This window comes from Tiliqua scincoides, chromosome 7 (genome assembly GCF_035046505.1).
Source record: "Tiliqua scincoides isolate rTilSci1 chromosome 7, rTilSci1.hap2, whole genome shotgun sequence".
NCBI classification, from domain to species: domain Eukaryota; kingdom Metazoa; phylum Chordata; class Lepidosauria; order Squamata; family Scincidae; genus Tiliqua; species Tiliqua scincoides.
In genome coordinates this window covers 68,322,856-68,339,721 of record NC_089827.1, presented here as the reverse complement: position 1 = coordinate 68,339,721, position 16,866 = coordinate 68,322,856, and the positions used below count along the sequence as shown (strand labels likewise).

General features: G+C 49.3%; 1 protein-coding gene across 1 annotated transcript in view; it reads left to right on the top strand.

Annotated features, from left to right (window-relative positions):
• The window catches only part of LRRIQ1 (leucine rich repeats and IQ motif containing 1), a 131,312-nt gene extending 129,508 nt beyond the window's left edge, over window positions 1–1,804 (top strand). The window contains exon 26 of the mRNA XM_066634309.1: window positions 1,671–1,804. Within this exon, the coding sequence (XP_066490406.1) occupies window positions 1,671–1,804 (134 nt within the window). The remainder of the gene's footprint in view (window positions 1–1,670) is intronic.
• The last annotated feature ends 15,062 nt before the right edge of the window (window positions 1,805–16,866 follow it).

The following is a 16,866-nucleotide window of genomic DNA, read 5'->3' as shown; positions in this document are numbered from 1 at the left end:
GGCATGTTATTTGCAAAATTTCTCTTGATTCTGGCATCCCAGAGGGGGACAGTTGCTGGGAAAGAGAAATTCTGGGGGAAAGCAGTAGGCTGGAGAAAGGGATGAGCACTTTTCCCCCACCACTCCTTTTCTGATATGCATTTTCCCCTTCCAATGCTATTTTGCAGTGAAAAAGTGGGTAGTGAGGTGACAGTATATAACTGACCCGTAATTGTATGGGATTTTCCAATGTGAAGCAGGACACATGAGAAGGGTGTGGGGGGGGGGTAAATTGTACCCAGGCCAAGACTCCCCTGTACCTAGGGTGTCAGAGAATAACCTACATCTAAAACTAGGAGGTTGCGTATAACAGTCTTGACTTGTAACATTTGATGAACTTTTCCTCCATAAATCTGTCCAATCCCCTTTTAAAGGCCAGGCACTTTCACCACATCCTGTGGCAAGGAGTTCCACAGGACCTGGTCCTTAGAAGACTTACAATACAGTGAAATCCTATGCGTGTCTACTCATTAGTAAGTCCCGTTGCGTTCAATAGGGATTGGTCTCAGGAAAGTGTGTATAGACTTGCTGTGTCAGGTATTTTTAGAGGTGCTTGTGACAACTTTATCTCTGAATACTTAAAATGTGAGTACACGTACAGATTTCCATATCTAGGCCAACTGTCCCCTTTCTTATTCACTAGAGTAAATGCCCTTTATTTGGTGTTTCACTGGATAGAAGTCTGGCCAGCGTATGTTGGGCTGACGAATTAAAATAGTAACTAGTTAGACCCATAGATCATTTGGAATTTTCTTCATGTGGTTAAAAGATGCCAGAAGGGATGGAAATGATCTCTTTGTCATTTGTGTACGTGGGTATGTATGATATTTTTGTGCAAGTTATAAGGAAATAATTGAATCCAATAGGAAATACTGAATACCTAAATTGTATATTCATCTAGTTTTTCGGTGTGCTTGTATACATAATACTCTTAAGCTTTTGGTCTCAGGTATGCTAACTTGCAAGGCGGTTCCACTGAAATCACTGTCAAAGTTGTTACAGCAATGGCGCCCACGTGCATATATTATAAAGAGTATATAACCTATGAATGCATTAGTTATATGTTTAAGGGCCTGATCCTATCCAACTTCCCAGCACCGATGCAGCTGCAATGCAGCCCCAAGGTAAGGGGACAAATGTTCCTTGACCTTGACAAGGCCTCCATGATTCCTCCCCCCCCCCCACCGCCGCAAGATGCTCATCCTGTTAGCATGGCTACATCGGTGTTGAAAAGTTGGATAGGGCTGGGCCCTAAAAGGGGTGTGTTGAGTCACAACCTTTCCTCAGTGAAGCAGTACAAGTGGTAAGCACATTTTTTTTAATCAGCCTGTTCATCTCTAGATTTAGGTAATGTGTTGAGTATAATTTTTCCAGCTCAGAATGTGTTATCCTCATTTAGACCAAGGAAGAGGTGTGCATCTGTGTGTGTTCAATAACTTCAAGTCACCACAGAGGGTCAAAGTATCATGATGAGTGGACTGATTTAAAGGAGCTGACATAATTCTGATCAAACGCGTAAAATTATGAACCAAGTGGTGAAATTAGCATGCTACTTTTTTCCTATTAAATGTGTAATAGGAAGGGACTGGATATAGGCAAAGGCATTTTAATACCCTTTTTTGTGCGTACAGAAAAGGATGCACCTGTACCTGAGAGATCACATTTGGGCCCCTCACTAAAAGAGCGGATATCATTTCGAGACCATCCGGTTCAGCTCAGCGGTGGATGGGGAAGTGGCAAGAAGAAGGCCAAAGCTTTGAAATAGCAGTTGGGCGATCGACATTCAAAACATATGGAGAGCTGTTTCTTTTCAAGCGGCCTGTAAATTACCTTCAGTTTTTTTGGATGCAGCATTCATTTCAAAGAAGCGCACAGATGCCGTATTTTGTTTTAGTTCACATGTTTTCCAACTTTTCATTGTCGGCGGAGACGTTTTATAAATGTCAGAAAAAATAACAATATTTGCATCTGAAAATTGGTTTTTGCAATATGGTTTCAGACAGTTGAATTATTGCAAAGTGGTTTGTTTAATCCAAAGAGCACATTTTGGGGATGTATTCATACAATAATGATTACTGTGATTCCATAGCGGTCTGCGATTGGCCTGATCAACCCAAGTTCTGGGGTTTGGATGGATTTGCAGCCCAATCCGCACCTTTACCAAGCAATGAATAAATAAATGTGACCTCAGTCGAAATACTTCACTCAACCACATTGCAAATTGGAATGTTTATCTGTGAAAAAGTAGAATGGGGAATGTTCATCATCTTCCAACACGGGAGTGATGTCAATATATTTTGTGTAAAAAAAATGCTTCTGCTGCTATTTGACATTTTGCACACCATGTTAGAGCTGCATGAATGCACATTTACAGCACATTAAAATTCTGTAATGTGATCTTGAGATCTGTTTCGTAATACTAAATTATGTGGTTTACTGTTCTATGGAACTCTGGCAAGTCGTCTGACCTTCTAGATCCACTATCTTTTTTGTTTTGTTTTCAGTATTAAAGTTTAAATATTAAAACATCATGCAGTGATTTTGTCTTAACCTATTGCCTCTTCGTATCAGTGAGAATCTTTTTTCTGCAGCCTCATTTTGGGTTTACCACTCACATCCATGCCAACAATGTTTTCATTGCATCCATACATGTACGCTGTCCTAACAACAGTCATGTTTCAGTTAGCATGGTACAAATTGCTAACTAAATCTGGAGAGACCAGACTTAACTTGGGAAGTCTTCTCTGCTCTAGTCTAATTCCACTCCACTGGACTCCCTCGGTACTATGGTTGAGATGGAAAAGCCAAGAGAGAACTTGAGACTCCGGTCAATAAAGAAAAACTGCATTTGTGTGTTGTGGCTGTGATGGGAGCATATTATGTGTTCCTAAAGTGCCCATCATGTTGTCTGCTTTCATTAATGTCTTCACATCAATATGGATTGAAAATGGGGCTCTCTGTTTGAAACCACTGCAGACAAAGCCGCAGCAGTTCAGATACCAAGGAGACATCGGGGAGGTTTTATGACTGGGGGATGTGTGATTGAAGCAAACTGTGCCATCTCCTGCCAGCATGATGAGTTTAGACTGTATGCAGTGGATTGGAGAGAGTGGACCAGCTTATTGACAAGCAGTGCAAAATCTGGAGCCTCTTCCCAGTACAAATACAAAGCACCGCCCCCTTCTCATTCTTAGATTGTTTTCAGCAATGGATCAAGGGGCAACCTTGTTTCAGGCAATTCAGGAATATCACCAGGTGTGTTACAGCCCAATCCTATCCAAGTTTCTAGACCAGTGATTTTCAACCTTTTTCATCTCACTGACAAGGCACTAAAAATGGTCAAGGCACACCACCAGGTTTTTGACAATTGACAAGGCACACCATGCTGCCAGTGGGAGCTCACATCTCCCATTGGCCCTATTCATAAATGACCTTCCACCAAATTCCTGTGGCACACCTGTGGACCACTTGCGGCACACCAGTGTGCCACGGCACAGTAGTTGAAAATGGCTGTTCTAGACTGATGCAGCTGCAGTGTATGCCCCATTGGCATGGTTGCATCAGTTCTGGAAAGTTGCACAGGATTGGGAGATGATTGAATGGTATTCCCCTCCTTCCCCATCCATGGCAGCCCTTTTTAGTTCACCTTATTTGAAATGCACTGTGGTAGAGCTGGGGATCAACAAGCAAGCCACTGCTTCCATATATACTAAGCTTAGGAACCATCAGTTGTAATCACACTTGTGATCTGATGTCAGAGGGCATGGATAAATGAGGAAACGGGAACAGTTGTAGGCCCTTAATGTTAGATTCGGAAGCCGCACCCACCTGCAGGACTCTGCAGCAAAGGCTTTGAGGCTCACCTACCCTATCCTTGCACTTGAGGCAAGGAAGATCAAACACAGTGCCCAAGACACAGGTTGTGTCGATTTCAGTGGCGGGCTCAAGGCATTGACTCTGACTTGCAGAAGCAAACCTGCAAAGATTATACTGATGGATTGATGTCAGTGATCTGAGAAGCAAATACTGCTATAATCCTCAGAGTTTTGAAAAATGTTAATCCCCCACCCCTCCCAGTCCAGGCGGGGAGGACTGATCCAATGGATCCAAAACTGGATCCCTTCAATTTTGTGACTGTCAGGTTCATCTCTAAGCCTGGTTGACTAAAGGAACCAGCTTTGAATCCGTGTACTGGTCAGGTCCTGAAGGGAGAGTTACTGGATCTGGTGGGTCTTGTGAAAGCTCCAGTCTGATCTCTCAGGGTTCTGATTCTCTCCACTGGGAAAGCCAAGGCTGCCTTCTTTGTGGCTATGCTGGTGCCAACTGGATTATTAAGGTTACAATCCTATCCACACTTTCCTGGGAGTAAGCCCCATTGACTAGATTGGGACTTACTTTTGAATAGATATGCACAGGCTTGGGCCCTTAGGCTGCAATCCTACACACATTTATCTGGGAGTAAGTCCCATTAAGCTCAGTGAGGTTTGCTTCTGAGTAGACATGCATAGGATTGTGCTATAAGGCTGGAGATGGGTTGCTGAATGGAGGGACTCCAATCTGGCATGCCTAGGGCTCCTACTCCTACTAAGACTGCAGGCTGCCTGGGAGTAAGCCCCATTGAGCTCAGTGGAACTTCTGAGTAGACATGCATAGGATTGGGCTGGCAATCTGAAGGGTGGAAGGGTGGAATTGAGTGGGATTTGCTTTTCAGCAAGCATATGTAGGATTGGGCTTCAAAGGCGTTTCTGAGGCTTCCTCTTTCTGCTTCCCAAGACTCTCATCAAAGAGTCAAGCACAGGGGGAGCAAAGGAAGAAGGGAGATGATGACCTGGTCTTCCAGGGATGCTGGTGAGAACGATCCCTGGGCAAACTTCCTTGTTGTGGAACGCATCCATCCCTAATTGTAGGGCAACCTCCGATTGATGGCCAAATGTCACATTTCTTTACAACAAAGTGGCATTATTTTTGAACGCTTTTGGAAGTGGGTGCAAAGGACCCCTCGAGTCCCACACACCAACCCGCAGTGCAGATAAACTAGAAGCTAACTCTACTTTTCCATAAGAACAGCCCCGCTGGATCTGGCCATAGGCCCATCTAGTCCAGCTTCCTGTATCTCACAGCGGCCCACCAAATGCCCCAGGGAGCACACCAGATAACAAGAGACCTGCATCCTGGTGCCCTCCCTTGCATCTGACATAGCCCATTTCTAAAATCAGGAGGTTGCATATACACATCATGGCTTGTAACCCATAATAGATTTTTGCTCCAGAAACTTGTCCAATCCCCTTTTAAAGGCGTCCAGGCCAGATGCCGTCACCACATCCTGTGGCAAGGAGTTCCACAGACCGACCACATGATGAGTAAAGAAATATTTTCTTTTGTCTGTCCTAACCCTCCCAACACTCAATTTTAGTGGATGTTCCTTGGTTCTGGTGTTATGTGAGAGTGTAAAGAGCATCTCTCTATCCACTCTGTCCATCCCCTGCATAATTTTGTATGTCTCAATCATGTCCCCCCTCAGGCGTCTCTTTTCTAGGCTGAAGAGGCCCAAACGCCTTAGCCTTTCCTCATAAGGAAGGCACCCCAGCTCATTGCAGCAGTCCCCCAGACATGGGTTTCCATGGGATGTGCCCTCTGCACTTTTAGAGGAACTGTGGTGAAGTGAAAATGCGTGTTCTGGGATCCTCTTGCAACCTTAACCTCGTGCCCAAGAAAATACGTGTAATCCTCCATACTTATCTCTCTAGGGATATTAACTCAAGCTGGTTTGAGAAGGATTCACTTTTAGACTGGTGGTAGCAGGAAATAGAATCACTAGATCGCAGCCATGGATCAGGAGAGAAACTCCACAGATTTCAGCCACCAGGACATCTCACTCATTGGAGCAAGTATTGTGAAGAAGACCCATAGGCATGGAGGGGGCGGGGAGCACTCATGCTCTATTCTGACCCCAGCAAGGTGCTTAAATCCTGAAGGGACAGCTGAGCTTGGAAATTGACACACTTTCCTTCCCCATCACTGCTCTGAGATCTGAAACAGTCCATTCCTCCATCCATCCATTGAACTGAATGGAGGCTGGAGGCTGGTCATCGGAGCCAAAGAGCTGAAGGCCAGACTTGCAGCCTTTCCTCTTAAAAAGATGCTCAATACAAAAGGTAAAAAGGATGGGGGGAAAAGTAAGAAAAGTGTATACAAAGTAAAAAAAAGTTTATTTTATTTTAAAAGTAAATAAAATAAATTTATTAGAAAAATCTAACACTCGTTATTGGATGCAGCCGGACTCTGTGCTGTTTATGGCTGCAATCCGATCCTCGCTTACCCAGGAGTAAGTCCCATTGACTACAATGGGGCTTACGTCTTGAGTAGATGTGGCTCGGATTGGGCTCTATAGTCGCTCCCTTCGCCCAACGTCACCGCCTTCAGAGCAGAGGCATTCCTCGATGGAGCTACTTCTTACGCCTCCGCACGCCACAGTCCCAGACAGTTCTACTCGGAAGTAAGCCCCATTTGGTTCGGTGGGCCTGGAAAAACGTGCATAGGAATGTCGCTGCAGCTTTGCTTCTGAGTGAAACGTGGGCTTAGGATGGTGGAGGGGGGGGCTGCCTTGTTTGGAAAGGACGCTGCATGGTGGGTGCCTTTACTCTCGAGTAAACAGTCACCTGAAAAGAGCCTCGCTGCGGACAGCTTGGAGAAAAAGAGCAGCGTTGTCTTCTGAGCTTTCCTGGGCTGCCATCCTATGCAGACTTATCTGGGAGTAAACTCCACAGCACACAATGGGGCTTGCTTCTGAGTAGACCTGCAGAGGCTTGCGCTGCTGGAGCTCAGCCCACCTCCCCAGGAGCCCAGGGAAAAGCACTTCGGTGGCCAAGAATCGTTGCCTCTTGACGGTGCAACACAAGGCTGTGTGTTGTAGGGGAGGCAACCATCTAACAATCCGCCCCCCCCATTCAGTCGGCAACATCTCCCATTAAAACGGATTAAACTGCCTCGTGGCCACATCAGTGTCCAGCGGGGGTGGCTGCTGCCCCCCCCCAACCAAGCCACCAGAGCTGCAGAAAATGGGTGGCCACTTATCCTAGAATCATAGAGTTGGAAGGACCCTCAAGGTCATCTAGTCCAACCCCCTACCTGTAGCTGAAAGTCCTCTCAGAGCACCTAGAGGGGTTGATAAATTCGCTTTCAGGTTCTTTGGAAGGAGAGGATCTCTTTCCTTGTCCACTTTGAATGGAATAAAAAAAGGGGGGCAGACGCTGGCCACAGACACTTCAAGGTCACAACGTGGAGGATCACATCAGTAGCAACGATTCCATCAACAGTAAAAAAAAAAAAAAAAAAAAAGACCACAAAGCTCTGATATGGGGGGGGGCAATATTCTCCCTTCTCCCCCCCCCCCCGCACCAGTTTGTTTGGATCTTTCATTCCCAACTCATTGACGAGTAGCTTCCTGAAGTCCTATAAAACATACTACATGTGGCGTCCTGTTCTGGTCACCACATCTCAAAAAGGACATCGTGGAAATGGAAAAGGTGCAGAAGAGAGCGACCAAAATGATTACTGGGCTGGGGCACCTGAAGGCTACAGCGTTTGGGGCTCTTTGGTCTAGAAAAGAGGCGCCTGAAGGGGGACATGATTGAGACATACAAAATTATGCAGGGGGATGGATATTGTGGATAGAGAGACGCTCTTTCCCTCTCACATAACACCAGAACCAGGGGGCACCCACTAAAATTGAGTGTTGGGGGAGTCAGGACAGACCGAAGAAAATATTTCTTTACTCAACGTGTGGTTGGTCTGCGGAACTCCTTGCCACAGGAAGTGAGGATGGCATCTCGCCTAGATGCCTTTAAGAGGGACTGGACACATTTCTGGAGGAAAAGTCCATCACGGGTTACAAGTCATGGCAGGTATGTGCAAGCTGCTGGTAGATACAAGTAGGCTACCCCAGAAAGCCAGATACAAGGGAGGGCACCAGGAGGAGGGTTGTGTATTGCTGTCTTGTGTGCTCCTTGAAGCATTTGGTGGGTGAGATACAGGAAGCTTTGACCTGATCCAGCGGGGCTCTTCTTATGCTCTTATGTTCATTCATTCATTCATTCATTCATTCATGCTGCAGTCCTAACCCTTCACTTGACTGGAACCCCAAGGATAGCATCTTAATGGAGAGAGAGAGAGAGAGAGAGAGAGAATTGCTGGTGTGTCTTTTTTGTGTTTTAGATTGTGAGCCCTTCGGGGCAGGGAACCATTCATTGATTGATTTTGCTTAGTAAAGTGCTTCGTTAACGATTCCTGTTCCAAAGCGGTATATAAATTCCGCATTCTTCCTAAGACTCCAAAGGAAGGGAACCTCCCTCTGCGTCAGCCCGCTGCTCCATCCATTGGTCAGCATTGCCTCCTGCACTGAATGGCAACAGTTCCACGGGGTTCCCCAGCCCAGCCTGGGGATCCCAGCCCAGAGGGTCGAACTGGGGGCTCCCTCTGTGTCCTGGAGCACCGAGCTCTCCTCCCGCCTCCCCCAAATGACTGAGCCTGAGCGTACATGCTCCGAATTCCAGTCTGCCCCAGTTTCTAGGAGGCCAGTAAGAATCAGCCTGAGCCCATCAACGAAGCAGCTCTACTGGGAAGGGAATCTCACCGAGCGACCCCCCCACCCACCTACCCACTGCAGCTGGTAGTTTAAGTCCTGTGGATCTCGAGATGTTCAGGATCTCCCAGTTCTCTGGGGCAAAATCTTGGTACTTTTGCTGCCCCCTGGCTGGCCCCGATCCCCTTGCCTACGCCCCCCTCAACAAGCTTTGCCTTCCAGACAGAACGACCCCTTTAAGGAGACGTGAAGAAAAGCTGAAAAACTCCGAGTAAGACCCGATCCCCCTGCAATGAAGGGGCAGAAACGTGTCCAGGGGGATCTCACCTTCCCGCCTATCCAAGGAGCATTCACACGTGTCAGGAACCTCGCATCCAACGCGACCCTCCTCGGAGGGAAGGCCTCAGTACTTCTCCGCATGCCAGAGAGGAAGCCCCACTAGATTCACTTGAACTGACTTGAGAGTCGACTTGCAGGAGCCCTTAATGCACGACAGTGAACCTACTCACGTTTCCTGGGGAATGTGTCCTATTCGGACCAATGGGACTTACTCCCAGGTAGATGCGCATTGCAGGATCGCAGCCCAAGTAACTCCCATCATCGTACTCAGGCTCACAGACCCCCAAAGCGACCCTATCGACATTTACATGGGCGTGCGCCCCATTAATGTCCAGGGTGTATTTATTTATTTATTTATTTATTTATTTATTTATTTATTTATTTATTTAAAAACTTTCCTAGCGTCCGAGAAACAAAGAAAGTCAACAGAACAGATTTACAGCCCAATCCTAGGCATGGTCTACTCAGAAGTAAGTCCCATTAGAGTCACTGGGGATTGCTCCCTGGTAAGTGTGGCTAGGATATCAGCCTCACAGCCCAATCCTATCCACACTTTCCTGGGAGTAAAGCCCCATGGACTCTAGTGGGACTTACTTCTGAGTAGACCATGCATACGATTGGGCTCTGAGCCTCCCGGGCTGCGCCACTCGTTCAGTGTAACCAGGATTGAAGCTCCGAGAGTCAGTCCTCAATGGGGCTTACTCCCGGGTAAGTGTGGATGGGATTCCATCCTCCGCGCCTTCAATCCAAGCACTTCAAGGACCTGATTCAGAAACTCCAAGGGGAGAGGAAGTCGAGGGGGTGCTAAGATGCCCCACCAGGCAGGACAAGGCTGTGTTGGAGGTCCCGCGCAGCGTGGGAGTAGGTTGCCCCAGCGCGCGCACGCTCCTGCGATTCCGAGCCTCAGGAGTCCTTGGAACCTTCAGCCACAGGATTGCGAAAACTGGGAAGGGAATTATTCTTCCCAAAAGCAAGCGCAGGATGGATCAGGCCCGGGAAGCTGCTAGATACGGGCTGCACGTCACGTCTGCATGCGTCTTCCCCGAACGAAGACTGGTTTTCACGCGGGGAACTAGGGCTGCAATCTTATGCACACTTTCCTGGGAGTAAGCCCCATTGAGTTCAAAGGGGCTTATTTTTGAGTAGACGTGCATAGGATTGGGTTCTAGGATAACAAGACTTATGAAAGCTGAGCGGGCCTTACAGCCCAATCCTAGGAATGTCTGCTCAGAAGTAAGTCCCATTAGTGTCAATGGGGCTTACTCCCAGGAAAATGTTACTTCTGCGCAAAGACGCAACGGCGGCTGCTTGCACCAGAGAGGACAGCAATCCCACGCACCGTGACATGGGAGGAAGAACTCAGGGGGATTTACTCGTGGGTAAACACGCGTGACCTCACCTTGCAGTTCTGACCATCCCAACGTGAATAGGAGGCCCACAGAGGGGCTGGCTGATAGGATCAGGCTCCTGCGCTCAAGCCCGGGCAGCTGGCCTCTCGCGTGTTTCTCGCGTCACGTGTGAATGCTGTGGGGAGGAAGGGCACGGACTTTCCCCTAGGGAGAAGCGAACTTTCCCCTAGGGGTGGGGCGAATGAAGCTCCAAACGCTGGAATCCTCGGGTGTGGAGGCTTTGTTGGGAAGTGGAGGGGCTTTCAACGGGTTCGCCCCCCAACCCAGGTCCATCTCCAGCCCCCACAGGGATTCCTGGCCTCCATCCCTAAGGCAGGCGAGCAGCTTTCCTCGCCACGTCAGTTTCATCAAGATAAGCGCCGGGCTGCGGTGATCTCCTGGAGGGCCCAGATTGAATCCACATCTCCTGTGTTATCTCATCTCTTTCTGTTTGCAAAGCGACCTCAGATCCTTGCAGAAAACAGGCAGCAGGGAGAGGAAGTCATCAAAAGCCAAGCTGGCTTTGAAGAGCCCAATCCTAGGCATGTCTACTCAGGAGTAAGTCTCATCAGATTCCATGAGGCTTACTCCCAGGAAAGTGTGGATAGGATTGTAGCCGAAATCCGCTCGGCATGATCGGGAACGCAGTAGGACAAGGGCCCCACAGCCCAATCCTATGCATGTCTACTCAGGAGTAAGTCTCATCAGAGTCCATGGGCCTTACTCCCAGGAAAGTGTGGATAGGATTGTAGCCGAAATCCGCTCGGCTTGATCGGGAACGCAGTAGGACAAGGGCCCCACAGCCCAATCCTATGCATGTCTACTCAGAAGTAAGTCTCATCAGAGTCCATGGGCCTTACTCCCAGGAAAGTGTGGATAGGTTTGCAAGCAAAATCAGCTCGGCTTGGACGGGAAGGCAGCAGGAGAAGGGCCCCACAGCTCAACCCTATGCATGTCTACTCAGAAGTAAGCCCCACTGAGTTCAATGGGGCTTACTCCCAGGAAAGTGTGCATAGATAGGATTGCAGCGACAGCCAGCAGCCAGACACCCTCCCGCCTGCCCATCCTAGCGGTCTCTCGCCCGCACGTGAAATTGACACGATATTGACAAGGAATCTGTCAGTCTTCGAGCCTGCGGGGACCCCTCTAAGGCCATCCGAGGAGGGCCTGAAGGTATCGAGAGCCACCAACCCACCTGCTTTCTTCAGACCTCTTGGCCAGGAAGGTACAAGCCCTTGTGGGACGGCCACAGTTGGAGTCTCCGGGCCATTAGATGGGAACTCCGAGCCCAATCCTGCATGTGCATGCCTACTCGGAAGTCCCATTTTAGTCCATGGGGCTTACTCCCAGGTAAGTGTGGATAGGATTGCAGTCACCATCAATGTTTCTCGCTTTCTCACCGCGCTTGCTACCGTTGGTAATGAGCGGGGCTGGAATGCTGCCACCGTGGGCCCACTGGGGGCCGCCAGTCAACCCCGTGGCACTTACGCTTGGAGCGTATCCTTACTTGGAGTACGTACGCTTGGAACATGTCCTTACTTCCGAGTTGACCCACGGGCTTGCAGGCTTCGGGTGCCTGCTTTGGTTTCATCCTTTGCCCAGTTCCAAGACTTCCAAGCATCAAAGAACTCCGTCGGAGGCAGTGGCGTAGCTAGAGGGGGGTGTAAAGCACTAAGTTTTGCAGGGAGCCACACCGCAGTGCGCAAGGGATCCCTCCCCTTCGGAGCCATTCCTTTTGCTCCCCCCACCCGGAATGGCTCTGAAGGGGAGAGGGAGGGGCCCCTTGCACACTGCGATGTGGCTCCCCGCAAAACTTAGCGCTTTGCCCCCTCTCTAGCTACGCCACTGGTAGCAGACTCCCTCAGCATTCGCAGGAACGCATTGAGGTGCTAGGCGAGGTGCTGTAACGTGGTGCACACGTGCTGGTGTTGGGGGGGGGGTGAGTCCCGTTCAACTCATGGGGACTTACTTCTGAGTAAACGTGAGCAGGCCCGCGGTGCACGAACACCTCCCTTCTGGCATCTTTTCAAACCCCCCCCCCCCTCCCGTCTATATCATACATTACAGCATCCATGGAGAGCCCCTGAGACCAGGCACCGCGTAACCCTATCAGGGACGGCCAACTTCCAACACTAGTTTGCGTTTGCACGTGTGAATGACCTCCAATCGGGAACAACGCGTGGCGCAGAGAGAAGAAGACGGCTGCCATCCGATTCCATAATTTATCTAGGAGTAAGTTCCCAGAACCACCTTTCAGAGCGCGATACCATAGTCTTTCGAGACTGAAGGTTGCCAATATATATATATATATATATATATATATATATATATATATATGTAAGTTCCATTGGATTACTCCGGATTTACGCCTGAGTAGACCTGCCTCGGACTGTGCCATAAATACTCAGAGAGAATTGGCCTTAGGCTAGAAAAATCCAACAGGCATTCAGATTCCAGATGGGGGGTGGGGGTGGGATGACGGCAGGCCATGAAGTTCCTGCCCTGCCTTAGAACCTCCCAGACCCATCGGTATGTGTGGGAGGGCCAGGGGGGCTTGCCAGTGAACCCCAGAGCAGATGGACCTTCTGTCTGGTCCAGGGAGAGGCCATTCCTAAGTCATAAGAACATAAGAACAGCCCCGCTGGATCAGGCCATAGGCCCATCTAGTCCAGCTTCCTGTATCTCACAGCGGCCCACCAAATGCCCCAGGGAGCACACCAGATAACAAGAGACCTCATCCTGGTGCCCTCCCCTGCATCTGGCGTTCTGACATAGCCCATTTCTAAAATCAGGAGGTTGCGCATACACATCATGGCTTGTACCCCGTAATGGATTTTTCCTCCAGAAACTTGTCCTTTAAAGGCATCCAGGCCAGATGCCGTCACCACATCCTGTGGCAAGGAGTTCCACAGACCCACACGCTGAGTAAAGAAATATTTTCTTTTGTCTGTCCTAACCCTCCCAACACTCAATTTTAGTGGATGTCCCCTGATTCTGGTGTTATGTGAGAGTGTAAAGAGCATCTCCCTATCCACTCTGTCCATTCCCTGCATAATTTTGTATGTCTCAATCATGTCCCCCCTCAAGCGTCTCTTTTCTAGGCTGAAGAGGCCCAAACGCCGTAGCCTTTCCTCATAAGGAAGGTGCCCCAGCCCAGTAATCATCTTAGTCGCTCTCTTTTGCACCTTTTCCATTTCCACTATGTCTTTTTTGAGATGCGGCGACCAGAACTGGACACAATACTCCAGGTGTGGCCTTACCATAGATTTGTACAACGGCAATTTAATACTAGCCGTTTTGTTCTCAATACCCTTCCTAATGATCCCAAGCATAGAATTGGCCTTCTTCACTGCCGCCGCACATTGGGTCCCATTGAAGTGAATGGCATCGTCTCCCTGGGAACTGGAGTGACTATCACGATACGACATTGTGATCGTCTGAACGACTCAACCCTATTGACTCCGAAGGGGGGGGGGGGAGATTGACTTACTTCTGTCTAAACAGGATTAAGCTCCACTGTTCATACCTTGGGGTTTCTATGGGATCCAAGCAGCCCAACTGTACTCAAAGCTTCATTCCCCCCGCCCTTTACAAGAATTCTGAACGATGCTGAATTTTCTGGGGGCGCCCTTTAATATTTGGACCCCCCCTTTATATTTGGACCCCCCTTTAATATTTGGATCCCCCCTTAATATTGGACCCCCTTTAATATTTTTTCCTGATGCGGTGATTGGGGGGAGAGGGGGGGCTGCGAGGCCCAGATGCATTTTGACTTTATTAAAGATCAGAGGGGGCGAAAAGGGGCTTGCGGCGAGCCCCTGCTGGGCTGAGCCTGGCAAGGAAACTGACAGCCTTTTGAACGGCCTCGGCAGGGCGCCAGCCGCGGCTCTCCTGCTCCACCGCGGCTCCCAGGTTGCGTGCCTTGCAGGGCCAGCCCACACTGAGGAGCGTGGAAGCAGGGCCCACGGTCCCGAGGCTGGCCAGCCCTGCTCGATCTCAGCCAGCTCCCCTCCTCGAACAGCCCTGCCTGCTCAATCCCCCGAGCCCACTCCTCAGAGTTGGGGGAGACGGAGTCACGTCCTGCCGCCCCCCCGCCCCCCAGCAAAGGCTGAACTTTGGGACTCCCGCACCTGGGGCAACCCATCCGGGTTAGCCCCCGAAGAGAACTCGCAGGAGTCCCTCCAGCAGCCTGGGAAAAAGCGTGGAGCTTTCCATGCCCAGATCCCTTCACGTCCCCTTGCCAAGAAGACGGCGATTCAGACTGGCCTGCCTGGTTTCCTCGGGAACCTCAGTGGGGCTGCCTTCTAGGGCGCTCCAGGTGCTCGGGAGCTTCCAAGTCCATTTCAACGGCATCTATTTTTGTAGGCTCCCCCAGGATGAGCGGAGTGGGACTGACTTGGGAGTAAACGCGAGCAGGATCGCGTGGTATTGGACATAAGAACATAAGAAGTGTTAGTGTAGTGTAGTGCAGTGGGTGTAGTGTAGTGGGCACTGGGAGTGTAGTGTAGTGTACTGAATGTAGTGTAGTGTACACTGGGAGAGTAGTGTAGTGTACACTGGGTATAGTGCAGTGCAGTGTAGTGGGTGTAGCGTAGTGTACATTGGAAGTGTAGTGTAGTGTACACTGGGTGTAGTGTAGTGTGGTGCGGTTAGTGTACACTAGGAGTGTAGTGTATTGCACTGAATGTAGTGTAGTGTAGTGTACACTGGGAGTGTAGTATAGTGTACACTGGGTATAGTGCAGTGCAGTGTAGTGGGTGTAGTGTAGGGTAGACTGGGTATAGTGCAGTGTAGTGTGTGTAGCGTAGTGTACATTGGAAGTGTAGTGCAATGTAGTGAACACTGGATGTAGTGCAGTGTAGTGTACACTGGGAGCGTAGTGTAGTGTACACTAAATGTAGTATAGTGTACACTGGGTGTAGTGTAGTGCAGTGTAATGTACACTAAATGTAGTGCAGTGTACACTGGGTATAGTGCAATGTAGTGGATGTAGTGTAGTGTAGTGTACACTGGGTGTAGTGCAGTGTAGTGTACACTGGGAGTGTAATGTAGATTGTAGTGTAATTATTTCCGATCGGGATATCCCTGTTGCGTGTTCAAGCCAAGGGACTCTTAACTCTTCCCGGACACGTTTAGACCGCCTTCCTCTGCTCGCAGTTCGGTTGACTCGAGGGGGCTTTTTTTCGGCCCCTCATCTTGGCCTGTTCTTGCGGAGACCGCGAGTTCTGAAGCTCCTTCACGGCTTGGGGTACAGTCAGAGTCCGATCGTGTAATTGCTCCCTCCAAACGAAACCCTGTCTTGATCACCTGGGTCTAAACCTGGGGGCGGAACCCCAGAGGGTGACAGCAGCAGCCACACACACAAGGACTTGGGGTGACGTGAGAACGATGCCTGTCCCTGGAATTGACTTCCACCTCAGCTGGATCAGCTGGAAAGACCGGAGTCTGAACTGACCCCCAAACCCCCTTCCTGGGAGCAAAGCGGGGGAGCTTCGGGGGTGGGGGCAATAAGTACATTTTCGACCAGGCTGTTCACATTCAATAACATTTTTCCCCCCAGTGGGTCCAGATGGGGAGGTGGAAGAGCGCGGTGGGCTCGATCCTCAGGGATCCCCCAGTCACTGGGCAAAACCCAAGCCTGTTAGCCCAGTCACGTGCTTAAGGTTATTAGACCTTATATAGGGAAAGCAAACTGGCTTCAGATTCTTGTAGGTCAGTAAAGGAGGGGGGAGGGTCACGTGGGTGCCCTTTCAAATTGTCCTTGGCACTAGGATCTGACTTCAGGGTTTAGGTTCAGGTGTGTGTGGTACATTTTTTTGGGGGGGGGGAGGAGCGGAAATCATCTTTAAAATTTTAATTGCTCACAACTCCCTGTAATTCAGTGTGCGAGAAAAAAGCTTCCCCACATCATCTCCGCTGTACTTTTCCTGTTTGAACGTAGGGACCTTTACCTACACCACAAATAAGCCAAAATACTTTCATCATCATCATCATCATCATCATCATCAATACTTTCATCATCATCATCATCATCATCATCCATGTTGTTGAATCCGAACGGCCTTTATCCCCAAATATTTCGGCTTCACCCGTTCATGTATCTGAAGGCTGGCACGGCCTCCTTTCCCAGAGTGACGTTCCGATGTGCGATGTGCGGCGGTTCAAGGACTATACTTCAGTTGCAACAGATCGCATTCGTTCACGTGTTCATATTGTCACGTTAAAAATGCGATGGGGGGAGGGAGAGAACCTGTGGTGGAATCTAGTCGAGAGTAACTAGGCAAGAAGGTGAACCGCTCCTTTCCAGACTCAGCTGCAATAAGGGGAGGATATTTACAGGGTTGCTGTGATGATTTGTGGTGGAAGGGGAATTTTGGGGACTTGCTAAACTGGAGGGGAGCTATTTTTGGGGGTAGGGAGAAACTTGTTGTGGGATGCTCTGATCTGTTGAGGACTGGCGAATCTGGATGCAAAAATAAATAATTATGACTATTCTTTATTCTTATTCTTTATTCTTTA